The sequence below is a fragment of the Phocoena sinus genome, chromosome 18 (genome assembly GCF_008692025.1).
Source record: "Phocoena sinus isolate mPhoSin1 chromosome 18, mPhoSin1.pri, whole genome shotgun sequence".
NCBI classification, from domain to species: Eukaryota; Metazoa; Chordata; class Mammalia; order Artiodactyla; family Phocoenidae; genus Phocoena; species Phocoena sinus.
The window spans coordinates 24823439-24837408 of record NC_045780.1 but is presented as its reverse complement, the minus strand read 5'-3'; the positions used below and the strand labels follow the sequence as shown (position 1 = coordinate 24837408).

The 13970-nt window shown below is 40.5% G+C and overlaps 1 protein-coding gene across 1 annotated transcript in view; it reads right to left on the bottom strand.

Moving 5' to 3' along the window:
* Nucleotides 1-13970, bottom strand: part of VWA8 (von Willebrand factor A domain containing 8) — a 387125-nt gene that overhangs the window by 283876 nt on the left and 89279 nt on the right. The window contains exons 8-12 of the mRNA XM_032610892.1: nt 11597-11764; nt 6509-6673; nt 5866-5915; nt 5049-5157; nt 2937-3041 (exon numbers count right to left, since the gene is read on the bottom strand). Of these exons, the coding sequence (XP_032466783.1) occupies nt 2937-3041; nt 5049-5157; nt 5866-5915; nt 6509-6673; nt 11597-11764 (597 nt within the window). The remainder of the gene's footprint in view (nt 1-2936; nt 3042-5048; nt 5158-5865; nt 5916-6508; nt 6674-11596; nt 11765-13970) is intronic.

Below are 13970 nucleotides of genomic sequence, written 5' to 3'. Positions count from 1 at the left end.
CAATATTTGTCAAACTGGATTTAAAAGGCCCAGACCACTGATTCTTTCTCCATGTAGACCAATGATCAATGTTCTAACACTAGGTTACACCCCCTAATCCCAGCTCGTTATATAAAAAATGCACACAGAGAACACAAATAAGTATATGAAAAATGAGGATACTAATTCAAAATTAATTAAATCCTATGCCCTACTAATAGCAGCATGTTCACTATGAAGAGCTGAACTCATTTTTAGTGTTAAACAGGCAGAAATTATTCTCCCCAAGTCCTACAATACTTTTATAACATTATCACTATAGTGAAAGACTTGAAACTCAATGAAAGAACAGATTACTGCTTATTCAACAGAATGACTCAACTCTAGAAAATACATTTTGGGGAAGAAAATTATTTTCAACTTCAACACTGTAAACATAACAGCCCAGATCATGTTTTCATTGCTGTGTCTTAAGTACTCAAGACTCATTCCTCTTCCCAAGCCTAAGAAAAATTGTTTATTTGTGCTACCATAAAAAACATAAGTTTTATACTTTGCACAGTTTATATATGCAAATTCCCATGGTGTCACACAATGTGGTAGGAATTGCTTCCATGCTGTAGACAAATAACAATCATTGACACCATAATTTCATGCCAAAAAAAAAAAAAAAGGGTACACTGTATTTCAAGGAGGTTCAATTTGGAAAGGAAGCCTTAGCAAAGTAATTAAATTCACTGGAATTTAGAACCTAGACCCATTAAATTCTAAGAAAATATATATATGAGCTTAAAGGGTATGTTTTCACTCCAGCCATAGTAATGTCAGTTTAACTTGATAATAGGGTTAATGTCAGAGCATTTATATTCCAGAAATGAACACTAATGCCTTGAACCACACTTGCTGTACTGGTTATGTCCTTATAAATAATTCAAACTAAAATATTTCAGTAGAATAAAAATAGTAGGCTAGAATACACTAAAATAGGAAAAGAACTCAAGTTGCAAGGTGAGTTACCATGTGTTGGCATAGGAAATTTAAAGACTCTTAATCAAAAAGAAAACTGAGGAGTAAAACAGATATATAATTCTTCACAAAATTAAGGCAAGAAAAGACAATCACTTTTCTTCTCTTACATAAGTAACAAAATTCCCCTTTTTCCTTTTTTTTTAAAAAACTCTACAATCAGATTTGAAATAATTCCTGTTTGTAATATGGATCCTCAATCAGTGCTCTATGTTCCCCTTAATTATAAAGGTCAAAATAAAGGCCAAACAAAATGAAGCAGCATTGACTACTTTCTTTGGAAAACTCAACTCTTTAAAGGTATTCTATAACTTTATAGAATTTGTATGACTAATTTTGAAATTAGAGACCAGAAACGCATCAAAGTGTTTTCTTAGTAAAAATGAAGACCTTTGTTCATAACGGACTTATCTAGACACTGAATGCCTTCTCCTGGTTGTGTCACAAAACTTTACATTGCTTCATTTTATCAGAACTCTGGCATTTTCTTCTACCCTATGTACCCTTGTTCCCAAGGCAGTGGACTTTGTGCTGATGGGCATCTAGGGAGCTCATCTGTAATCACAGCCTCTTTTCTTAAACACTAAGTACTCTATTTCAATGACCAATGCCAAAGTAGCTCAGATGTTAATTAAATCAAAGATGAGTTCTAGTTCTGTTTTTCAGAGCCTGGAATGAATCTTAGAGTGAACTATACAGTCAGACTGGTAGTTTCCTAACTCCTTGAGCATAGGAATTAATTTCCCCATTTCCAAATGGTTCTTCATTATCTCCTTAACACCATTCCACCTTCTCCTTTTTCCCCTCCCTCTCCCTCACCCCTTCTCACACACACAGCAAATCCCTTTCATCAGTGGCTGTTATTTCACCGTCCCTAGCCCTGCGTCTATTCTTTGCTGCCTCTTCTACTTTCCTTTGCCTCTTTATTGACCATTACTTTCCCCTTGCTTCTTTATGCTTTTCTTTTAGATTCTGCCCCTAACTATACTTTTTAGCATTTATGAGGAACGGCTTTCTGCTAGTTTTATTTTGTTATTATTATGATTGACATCACCAATCAATGAAAATACTGTTTCTTGGGTTGGCTGATATATGAAATAAAATCCCACAGAAGTAACTAGAATCTATTGTTCCATTCTCCTGAGCCCTTCTCACTATTATCAGCTGCATAGAGAGTACTTCTGTACTCCCAAAGACCCTGTGTATTCTTTGGGATAAGGGAGAAACTAACACCATTCCATATGTCAAATTCTGGCCTCCAGAAAATGAAGGGCCTATACACAAGACCACAACCGTTTAGTGTTCACATTCTACCTCCTCCTTAGAAATCTATACACCTTGACCCAAACCGTGTAAGAAAAACAAAAACAGTCTTTCATAAAAAGGAATTATTTGGGGTGAGTCAATGACTCTCTCTCGCCAAGGGTCCGCTTGAAGTGGTTCCCACTGGCCAAAACCTGGGATAATTTTAGCATCAAAATAAATGACGATAGTAATCAATTATAACCCACTGAATAAAATAGGGATCCATAAGTGCATATTGATATAAATGAATAAATTAATACATGGAGGAGAAGAAAAAGCTCTTCCTTAGTGTAGAATGCCTACTAATAAATGCAGAAGGAATGTTTACACCCCATTACTGACATGACAATGCCTCCACGGGTGGAAAAGAAGAGAAGACAAGGGAAAGAAAGAAAGATGGAGAAAGAAAAGTAGGAAAGAAGGGTAAGAGAGAGATGAGAAGAAGGGAAAAGAAGGGACAAGAAGAGAAAATGGGAAAGGTAAGGAAAGAAAGTGAAGCAGACACATACTTTTTTTTTTTAACATTGTTATTGGAGTATAATTGCTCTACAATGGTGTGTTAGTTTCTGCTTTTATAACAAAGTGAATCAGCTATACACATACATATATCCCCATCAGATACTTACTTTTAAAACAACTTCCATAGCCATCTTCCCTTCATGTCCTAGTAAAACAGTGTACGGGTAAAGCCACCGGATTGCATGTTCGATGGACATCATAGGAAAGGAATCCTATTTAGGAGGAAAAGTACATAGGAATGAAGAACACCTAAAATAATCACAGAAAATTTAACCAAAATGTACATATGACATTGAAATTGCATTATAAACAATACCCAGTAAGTTTCTCCTGTTTTCCAGAAGTCTACAAAGGCAAATATTCATTGTTTCCTCTTCTTGTTCCACACCCTTTCCCTCGGTAAACTCACCCACTCTCATCTTTCAGTTGCCGTGTATGTGTTGATGGCTCCCATGTCTCTGTCTCCAGTCCTGACCTTTTTCTTGAGCTCTAGACCTATACTCTCAATTGCCCATTAGATGTGACTATACGGATGCCCCAGACTCCCATTCAGCATGTCTGAAACTACATGTCTGAACACACTTCCCTATCCTACTCATTCCAAAGTACCTTCTCTTTTTCCTCTACTCCTAATCTGAGTTAATCTCATCCACATACTCCTAGCTTCACTGTTATAACTACAGAGTTAGAAAGTGTTCATTATCCTCAAATCCTTCCCCCCAGATTGCTTTCCCAAGTCGGTTTACCCTACTTTAAAAAGTCTACTAACAAGGACAACTAGGGAAATTTCAATATGGACTGTCTATTAGATGGCATCACAGAATTATTGTTAACACGCTGAGGGGTGTGATAACGGTGTTCTGGTTATGTAGAAGAATGTTCTAATTCTTAGAAGTTGCATACTGAAGTACTTAAGAATACTGACTACAATTTACTTTCAGAATTGTTTAGAAAAAAATGAGAAAGTGCAAACAAAAGTGGCAACATGTTAAAAGTTGGTGATTCTAGTTAAAGGGATTATGGATTTACGTTTTGCTATTTTTGAACTTCTTCTTAGATCTGAGAATTGTCAAAGTAAAAAGTTCCAAGGAAAAAACAAAAAGAATGAAAAGTAGAAGATGTGATAAATAGGAGGAAAAATGCTGTTCCAGATGTATAGAACAGTGTAAACAATACCTGGGAAACCTAACACCCTGACCCTCAGGAAATGTAAAATAAAAAGCAACAAGAGATTAAAAATAAGTCTCTCGTCTAAGTGGTGTCACTACTACCTTGGATTATGCTTTCCTTAGCAGAGTCTCCTACCTGTTCCCTGTGCATCCACGCTCCCCCCACCTCACCTCGCTGCCAGCAGAGATGTCTTCCTCCAACATATATCTGATTGCCACACATCCCATCTACTTAATAATGTCTAATGGGCCACTTGTCCACACCAGAAAATACAGACAACTTCACTCACCATGCAAAACACTTCACAATAAGGTCCTAACCTTTCTCTTTGGCACACATGCTTGCCCCAGTGATACAATTTATTAGCATTCTCCGAAAAACACACCAGGCCCTTTTGTGATTTAACACCTTTGGCCCATGCTGTTCCCTCTGCCTAGGGAACACTCCAGACGCTACTGTCATGACCTCCGTGAAACTGTGGTGGACAACGTCTGTTTTCCACCAAATCCCCTCACCCATTTTCCTCCTTCATGTGCCTCCCAGCTTTCCCTTCCAACAGCCAGCTGCTGCAGGTCTTTCCAGGAAAACTGCCCTTGAGCTCCTGGAGCCAGCCTGGCTCCCAGAATGGGAGAGCAGCTAGTGCCTGGGAATGTATGCCCCCTGGGACGATTCCTAACCAGTGAGACTGACAGTGCCGAGTGCGAAAGTCCCAGCTCCCCTGCCTCAGGTTGGGGTGAGTCTGAGGCACGACTTACACTGCCGCAGACCTCTGCATGATCAGGTAGAAGTCCTCCTTCCCTCTGTGGAACTTTCACCTGAGCTGCATGTCTACCTTCCCCCGTCCAAGACTGTAAGCTCTTTAAGGACTCAGAACACATCACTGGTCTCTGCACAGCTTCCTGGGCTGCACAGCAAATTAATCTCAGGCCTTGCAATATTTATAGAGGAGTATAACAAGGCAAATGGAAATGATTAATCTCCAAGGGTTAACTTTTAAGCTTTCTTTGCCACATTTGGGTATACCAGTCATTAACTTATTTTATACATACCAGGATTTGAACTGCAGCTGGTAAACTATCTAAAGGAAAATCTGGAAGTCCAAGAGTAGAAGATTCTTGGGAACAGAGAGTGGTGGCAAAGGATAAGAGTTGAGAAATTCTAGGGGAAAACAAGAAGTGATACTAAATTTTATTCTAATAGTTATAATACATAAAATCTGTTACATATAAAATAGCTGGGCCAATTTAATTAATTGAAAAAGTTGACATCCACTATTTAATTCTTAGGGAATAGTTCCATATTATAATATTCCATTTCAAACTCAAGCTGATTAGGTTCACAGATATATTTCTTAAATCTGTCCCAATATGTGAGGTTTTTCATAACCTGGCCCAAAATTACTCTGCCAGCGTCACCTCCCACCTTTCTCAACCTAAGTCCAAACTCCAGCCTCTGGGAGCTTTTCACAGACCCAAGAATAAGGCATATATTCTCATGCCATGCTTTAAAAACTTTTTCTTAGAATTCCTTAATTCCATTCTCTATCAGTCAAAAGCCTACTCATTCTTTAGGACCCATCTCAAATGGCCCTTATAAAGTCTCAACCACAACATCCCCCAATACTCTGAAATTATGGCCCTTACCACACTGTTAAAGTGAGGTATTTATACACATATCTGTAAACTCTACTAGGTCTTGAGTTTCTTGCATCAAAGACCATGTCTTATCAACTTTATCATTAGCTGGTTCCATAGCTACTGAAAAATTCTTCAAACGGTTGTTGAATGAATGAATGAATCAGTTGATCAATGAATGGGCAAAACAAATTCAATGTTAAGTGTCCATATATATATCTGAAATACTTACTTCTCAGCAGAAACATTGGCTCCAACTGAATACAACAGTTTAAGTTGGTCCTAAAATAACATAAAACAAATCAAATTGATTAATAAGGAATGTAACAGATTAAATGCAAATGTTTGACAGACATAATTCAACCTTTTAATTAATCAGACACTATGTAATTAATAGCAAAAAATCATTTCTTGATACATGTCATTTCTAAAAGAAGAGCTGGTCTTTTAAAAAAATCTTTCAGACAAATAATACCACAATAACTTTTCTTTCCAGTTTCCAGAGATTTTCTTTACCTTTGTATCCATTTTTCTTTCCATCAACTACTGAGGGGGACATCTACAAACACAGTAACATTTTTATAGTAATTGAATTTATTATAAACAGGAAAACTATTTAAAAAATAAATTATCCTTAAGGGAAGAGGGGCAAGATAGAAGAGGGGATTAAGAGATATAAGCTACTATGTATAAAATAAGCTACAAGCACAGGGAATGTAGCCAATATTTTAGAATAACTTTAAATGAAGTATAATCTATGAAAATATCGAATCACTATGTTGAACACCTGAAACTAATATTGTAAATCAATTATACTTCAATTAAAAATAAATAAAAATTTAAAAATAAAATAAATTATCCTTGTTCCTACTTACCTGGAAGGGTAGATAATAAATATCTCTGGCTTGAAATCGAGACCGGAGCGGGGGATCTAATGGATTCCCAGAGTACCTAGGTACTGGCAAGCCCAAGGCGATCACTCGGAAATCTTCACTAACTCGGACAATCTTCCAAGCATCCAATTCTGTTTTGGTATGATTCTAAAAGAGTAAGAAATCAAAAATTACAGCATAATGATAGAGATCACAACTGCAAGAGTCAGGCTAAGGAGTTTATGTCCTGACTGCTGGGTAAACTGTATTGGAGAACGCTCTTGAAGCCAAACTGTCAAGGAAGGGAGCAAAATGGAATCAGGAACAGGATACCAGGGAAGGCTCACAGAATGAAGACTGGTGTTTGAAAGGAGAAGCATCCAGGAACAAAGGCGATGTGGGTCAGATCTCTAAACCCTAGTCAATAACACAAAGGAACAGTTGGAAGAGCAAGGAAAATAAACTGGTTCAAGCTAGAAGTTGTAAAATGGTAGTTCTAGAGGGGTAGACCACCAGCAGAGCAGAGACTGCCCAGGGACCTTCAATAAATAACTATGTTTATGGATATATTTCTACCAAGGTATATTAATAATAATAAGTAACATTCTTTGAAAACTTAATACATGATAAGCACTTTCCATGAATTTTTCTCATTTATTTTTCACCACAATCCCAATAGACATTTAATTCCTTTTCATGGATGAATAAACTGACGTGCAAAGGAGTTACATAACTTGCCCACATTCCTGCAACTACTACACGGTGGACCTGAGACCGGAAACAGCGTAGATTTCGGAGTCACAAATCCTGGCTCTAGTGCTTGGTGCACATTCTAGCTAAGGGACCAAAAACTTATTATCATACCCTCTGAGCCTCAATTTTCTTATCTATAAAGTGGAAATAATACCACCCATATTACTATGGCTGTTACGAAAGTTAAATGTGATAATGCATGTGAAAATGAAAGTAACTGGTCCACAGCAGTCACCTGTTAAATGTCATACCTTCCTTCTCTGCCTGACCCTTCCAATGTTTCTTCACTGTTCTTCAGCCTGTGAAGAGCCCCCCAGTCCCTTGCTGTTGTCCTCTTTATACCCTCTTATGTCACGGCATCTAAAGACTTCATTGCACTTATTAATTCAACAAATAGACATTGAGCATCTACCAGGTGCCAGGCATTGTTCTAAAGTTTGAGATGACAACAATGACGAAATTCCTGGCCTAGTGAAAGTATGATCTAGTAGAGGGAGGCAGACAATGAGCTAAAAACATAAGTAAATAAATCATGTGGGATATTAGAAGACTCTGTGGAAAAATATAGAGCAGAGTAAAGGAGTATGGGGGCACAGGGCACATTGAAGTATTTAATAAAAGGGTGAGGGCAGGCTTCATTGGTAATACAGGCAGACCTCGGAGATACTGCAGGTTCGGTTTCAGACCACCACAATAAAACACCTATTGCAATAAAGTGAGTCACAAAAATTGTTTGGTTTTCCAGTTCGTACAAAAGTTACGTTTACACTACACTGTAGTCTATGAAGTATGCAACAGTGTTATGTCTAAAAAATGCACATACCTTAATTTAAAAATATTTTATTGCTAAAAAATGCTAACCATCTTCTGAGCCTTCAGTGAACAGTCAGCTTTGGCCTGGTAGAGGATCTTGCCTCGGTGTTGGTGGCTGCTGACCGATGAGGATGGTGGCTGCTGAAGGCTGGGATGGCCATGGCAGTTCCCTAAAATAAGGCCACAGTGAAGCTCGCTGCATCAATCGACTCTCTGAAGCAGGCACTTCTGTTTGATAGTATGACCTACAGTAGAACTTCCTTCAAAATTGGAGTCAATCCTGGTGGCGCAGTGGTTGAGAGTCCGCCTGCCGATGCAGGGGACACGGGTTCGTGCCTCGGTCCGGGAAGATCCCACATGCCGCGGAGCGGCTGGGCCCGTGAGCCATGGCTGCTGAACCTGCATGTCTGGAGCCTGTGCTCTGCAACGAGAGAGGCTGCAACAGTGAGAGGCCCGTGTACCGCAAAAAAAAAAAAAATTGGAGTCAATCCTCTCGAACCCTGCTTCTGCTTTATCAACTAAGTTTATGCTCTGAATTCTAAATCATATGTTGTCATTTTAACAACCTTCACGGCATCTTCATCAGGAGCAGATTCCAACTCAAGAAACCATTTTCTTTGCTCATCCATAGCAAGCAGCTCCTCATCTGTGAAAGTTTTATCCTGAGATTGCAGCAGTTCAGTCACATCTTTAGGCTCCACTTCTAATTCTAGTTTTCTTGCTATTTCTGTCACCTCTGCAGTTACCTCCTCCACTGAACTCTTGAACATCTCAAAGTCATCTATGAGAGTTGGAGTCAACTTCTTCCAAACTCCTGTTAACGCTGATATTTTGATCTCTTCCTATGAATCATAAATGCCCTTAATGGCATCTACAGCTGCAAATCCTTTCCAGAAGGTTTGCCCAGATATGTCAGAGGAATTACTATGGCAGCTATACCCTTACAAAATGTATTGCTTAAATAATAAGACTTGAAAGTCGAAATTACTCCTTGATCCATGGACTGCAGCATGAATGTTGTGTTAGTAGGCATGAAAACAATGTGAATTTCATCGTACATCTCCATCAGAGCTCTTGGGTGACCAGACGCATTGTCAATGAACAGTAATATTTTGAAAGGAATTTTTTTTTCTGAGCAGTAGGTCTCAACAGTGAGCTTAACAATAAACCATGCTGTAAACAGATGTGCTATCATCCAGGCTTTGTTGTTCCATTTATAGAGCACAGGCAGAGAAGATGTAACATAATTCTTAAAGGCCCTAGGATTTTCAGAATGGTAAATAAACATTAGCTTCAACTTAAAGTCACCAGCTGCATTAGCCCCTAACAAGAGAGTCAGCCTGTCCTTTGAAGCTCTGAAGACAGACATCGACTTCTCTCCAGCTATGAAAGTCCTAGATGGCATCTTCTTCCAATAAAAGGCTGTTTCATCTACACAGAATCTCTGATGTTTGGTGTAGCCACCTTCATTAATTATCTTAGCTAAATCTTATGGATAACTTGCTACAGCTTCTACATCAGCACTTGCTGCTTCACTTTGCAGTTTTATGTTATGGACACAGCTTCTTTCCTTAAACCTCATGAACCAACCTCTGCTAACTTCAAATTTTTCTTCTGCAGTTTCCTCACCTCTCTCAGCCTTCAAAGAATTGAAGAGAGTTAGGACCTTCCTCTGGATTAGGCTTTGGCTTAAGAGAATGTTGTGGCTGGTGTGATCTTCTATCCAGACCACTAAAATTTTCTTCAGCAATAAGGCTGTTTCTCTTTCTTACCATCTGTGTGTTCACGGAGTAACACTTTTACTTTCCTGCATGAACTTTTCCTTTGCATTCACAACTTGGCTAACTGGCGCAAGAGGCCAAGCTTTTGGCCTGTCTGAGCTTTCAACATGCCTTCCTCATTAAGCTTAATCACTTCTAGCTTTTGTTTTGTTTTGTTTGTTTATTTGTTTGTTTGTTTTTGCGGTATGCGGGCCTCTCACTGTTGTGGCCTCTCCCGTTGCGGAGCACAGGCTCCGGACGTGCAGGCCCAGCAGCCATGGATCACGGGCCCAGCCGCTCCGCGGCATGTGGGATCCTCCCGGACTGGGTCACGAACCCATGTCCCCTGCATCGGCAGGCGGACTCTCAACCACTGCGCCACCAGGGTAGCCCCACTTCTAGCTTTTGATGTAAAGTGAGAGACAAGCGACTTTTCCTTTCACTTGAACACTTAGAGGCCACTGCAGGATTATTAATTGCCCTAATTTCAATATTGTTGTGTCTCAGGGAACAGGGAGGCCCAATAAGAGGGACACAGAGTGGGGAACGAACAGCTGATCAGTGGAGCTGTCAGAACACACATTTATTGATGAAGTTCACCATCTTACATGGGTGTGGTTCGAGGAGCCCCAAAACAACTGCAACAGTAACGTCAAAGATCAGTGATCACAGATCACCATAACAAATATAATAACAATGAAAAAGTTTGAAAAATTGTTACAATTGCCAAAATGCAACACAGAGACATGAAGTAAGCAAATGCTGTTAGAAAAATGGTGCCCATCGATTTGCTTGACGCAGGGTTGCCACAAACCTTCAATTCGTAAATAACGCCATATCTGCAAAGCACACTAGAGCAAAGCGCAACGTAACAAGGTATGCCTGTATTACATTTGAGCAAGGACTTGAAAGGGATAGAGGAATGAGCCAGGCAGATATCTGGGAGAAAACCATTCCAGAAGAGCAAAGTGCCCGTGCAAAGCACTGATAATGCATATCCAGCAGTTTATGGTACAATAAAAAGAATACTAGCAGCTGCAGTGGAATGAAAAAGGAGAATAGAAGGAGGTAAGGCCAAAGAGGCAGTAATGGCCCAGATCACCCAAGACCCTGTATTCCACTGTGAGGATTTTAGATTATATTCTGAGTAGAGCAGGAAGGCATCAGAGGTTTATAGCAGAGGAACAACCTGTTCTGCCTCGTGGTTTAAAGCGATCACTAACTGCCCTGGGGGAGCCAGGATGGAAGCAGGGGTTCCAGTTGCGAAGCTCTTACAAACAACTCAGGCAGGCGATGCTGGTAGCTGGGACCTTCAGGGTATCTTTAAATATTTTACTCATTTCTGTCAATATCTACTGGGCTTTGAGCTTCTTGAACCCAACAAGTGGACTTTATTCAGCTTTGTCTTCCTGGTGCCCAGCACAGTCTAGAAGCTATTAGGCTTGTTGAGAGAAAGAAGAGAAGGGAAAAAGAAGATGGAAAAGGAGGGAGAAAGGGAAGAAGAATTAAAAGGAGAAAAGAGAGAAAGAAAGAATAGTTATTAGATAAGCAAACAGAAGTAAAAATCTGGGAGGTCTTCTAACGTGATGTGGAAAACAGAAGAGCCATACGAAACTGCAAACGCATGACTGACTTCAGGCGGTTGTCCAAGATATGCACCACCTAAACATGTGTCCGCGTTCTGACACAATCATGTCTTATACAACAAATGGCCAACCCACAGCTCAACAGCTAAGACAAAGCAGTCAAAATTTTCTTTTCTTACTTGGAGAAGTTTGTCGTAACGCTCAGCAGACATCAGGAAGCGTCCATCTTCAAGCTGCATCTCCCTATTTTCCAGCAAGTTGTTCAAAACAGGAAGAACATTCCTCTCCACCTTCTCCAATCCTTCCAAAACGAGAGTTCTACCTTCTGTGGCTGCACGAACTGCACACTATTTCCAAGAAACAAAAGCAATATGAGATTATGAAACACAGGGGAGCATGGCCTGATTTTACTTGTAATGCAAATTAAACTGTGGTTCTTATTATAGGGACCGGGAGTCAGGAAAGCTGGGTTCTAGATCATAGTTTTGCTTTTCCGGCCAATATGATATTAAGCAAGTAATTTTCTCTCTTTAGGCCTGCTTACCCATTTGTAAAATGAAGTGATTAGAAGAGGTGATCTCTAAGGCTCCTTTCAGCTGTAAATTTTATTTTTAAAAAATTTTTTTAACATCTGTATTGCAGTATAATTGCTTTACAATGGTGTGTTAGTGTCGGTTGTATAACAAAGTGAATCAGCTATATGTATACATATATCCCCATATCTCCTCCCTCTTGCGTCTCCCTCCCACCCTCCCTATCCCACCCCTCTAGGTGGTCACAAAGCACCCAGCTGATCTCCCTGTGCCATGTGGCTACTTCCCATTTCAGCTGTAACATTTTAGATATAGCTCCAATGAAACAGAAAACTAAGAGCTATCTTTGGATCAGTAATGCAATTAAGGAAGCAGATTACTTAACTATTGATAGAAACGAGAAATGAAGATTACAATCTGTCCTATCAAGATTTTTGTGAAGATCAGATAAACTAGGTGAGAACACGTGCAGACTGTGAGGTTTTATTTTATTTATTTATTTTTAATTTTTTTTAAATTTCAGCTTTACTGAGGTATAATTGATGTATAAATTTATAAGTTATTTGAGTATAACACACTATTATTAACTATAACCCCATGCTGTATATTAGATCTTGAGAATTTATTCATCAAATAACTAGAAGTTTGTACCCTTTGACCAACATGTTCCCACATCCCCCATTCCGTAGTCCCTGGTAACCACCATTCTAGTCTCTGTTTTCATGAGTTTGGCTGTTTTAGATTTTACATATAAGTGATACATATGGTATTTGTTTTGCTTTTTTTTAAATAGAAAAATGCAAATCAAAACTACAATGAGATATCACCTCACCCCAGTCAGAATGGCCATATCATCACAACATCTACAAACACTAAATGCTGGAGAGGGTGTGGAGAAAAAGGAACCCTCTTGCACGGTTGGTGGAAATGTAAATTGATACAGCCACTATGGAGAACAGTATGGAGGTTTCCTAAAAAATTAAAAATAGAACTACCATGTGACCCAGCAATCCCACTACTGGGCATATACCTAGAGAAAACTATAATTCAGAGACACATGGACCCCAATGTTCATGGCAGCAGTATTTATAATAGCCAGGACATGGAAACCACCTAAATGTCCATCAACAGAGGAATGGATAAAGAAGATATGGGTCAGAGGACCTCCAGGATGGCGGAGGAGTAAGATATGGAGATCATCTTTCTCCCCACAAATACATCAAAAATACATCTACGGGGCTTCCCTGGTGGCACAGTGGTTGGGAGTCCACCTGCCGATGCAGGGGACACAGGTTCGTGCCCCGGTCCGGGAGGATCCCGCGTGCCACGGGGCAGCTGGGCCCGTGGGCCATGGCCGCTGGGCCTGCGTGTCCAGAGCCTGTGCTCCACGGCAGGAGAGGCCACAGCGGTGAGAGGCCCGCGTACTGCAAAAAAAAAAAGTATGATCCTGGCAGAAGACCTCAGACCTCCCAAAAGGCAAGAAACTCCCCACATACCTGGGTAGGGCAAAAGAAAAAACAGAGACAAAAGAATAGGGACAGGACCTGAACCACTGGGAGAGAGCTGTGAAGGAGGAAAAGTTTCTACACACTATGAAGCCCCTTCACTGGCGGAGACGGGGGCTGGGTCGGGGGGAAGCTTCGGAGCCATGGAGGAGAGCACAGCAACAGGGGTGCAGAGGGCAAAGCGGAGAGATTCCTGCACAGAGGATCGGTGTGGACCAGCACTCACCAGCCAGAGAGGCTTGTCTGCTCACCCGCGGGGGTGGGCAGGGCTGGGAGCTGAGGCTCGGGCTTCGGAGGTCGGATCCCAGGGAGAGGACTGGGGTTGGCGGCGTGAACACAGCCTGAAGGGGCTAGTGTGCCACAGCTAGCGGCGGGGAGTCCAGGAAAAACTCTGGAGCTGCCTAAGAGTCGAGAGACCATTGTTTCAGGGTGCGTGAGAAGAGGGGATTCAGAACACTGCCTAAATGAGCTTCAGAGAAGGGCACGAGCCACAGCTATCAGTGCGGACACCAGAG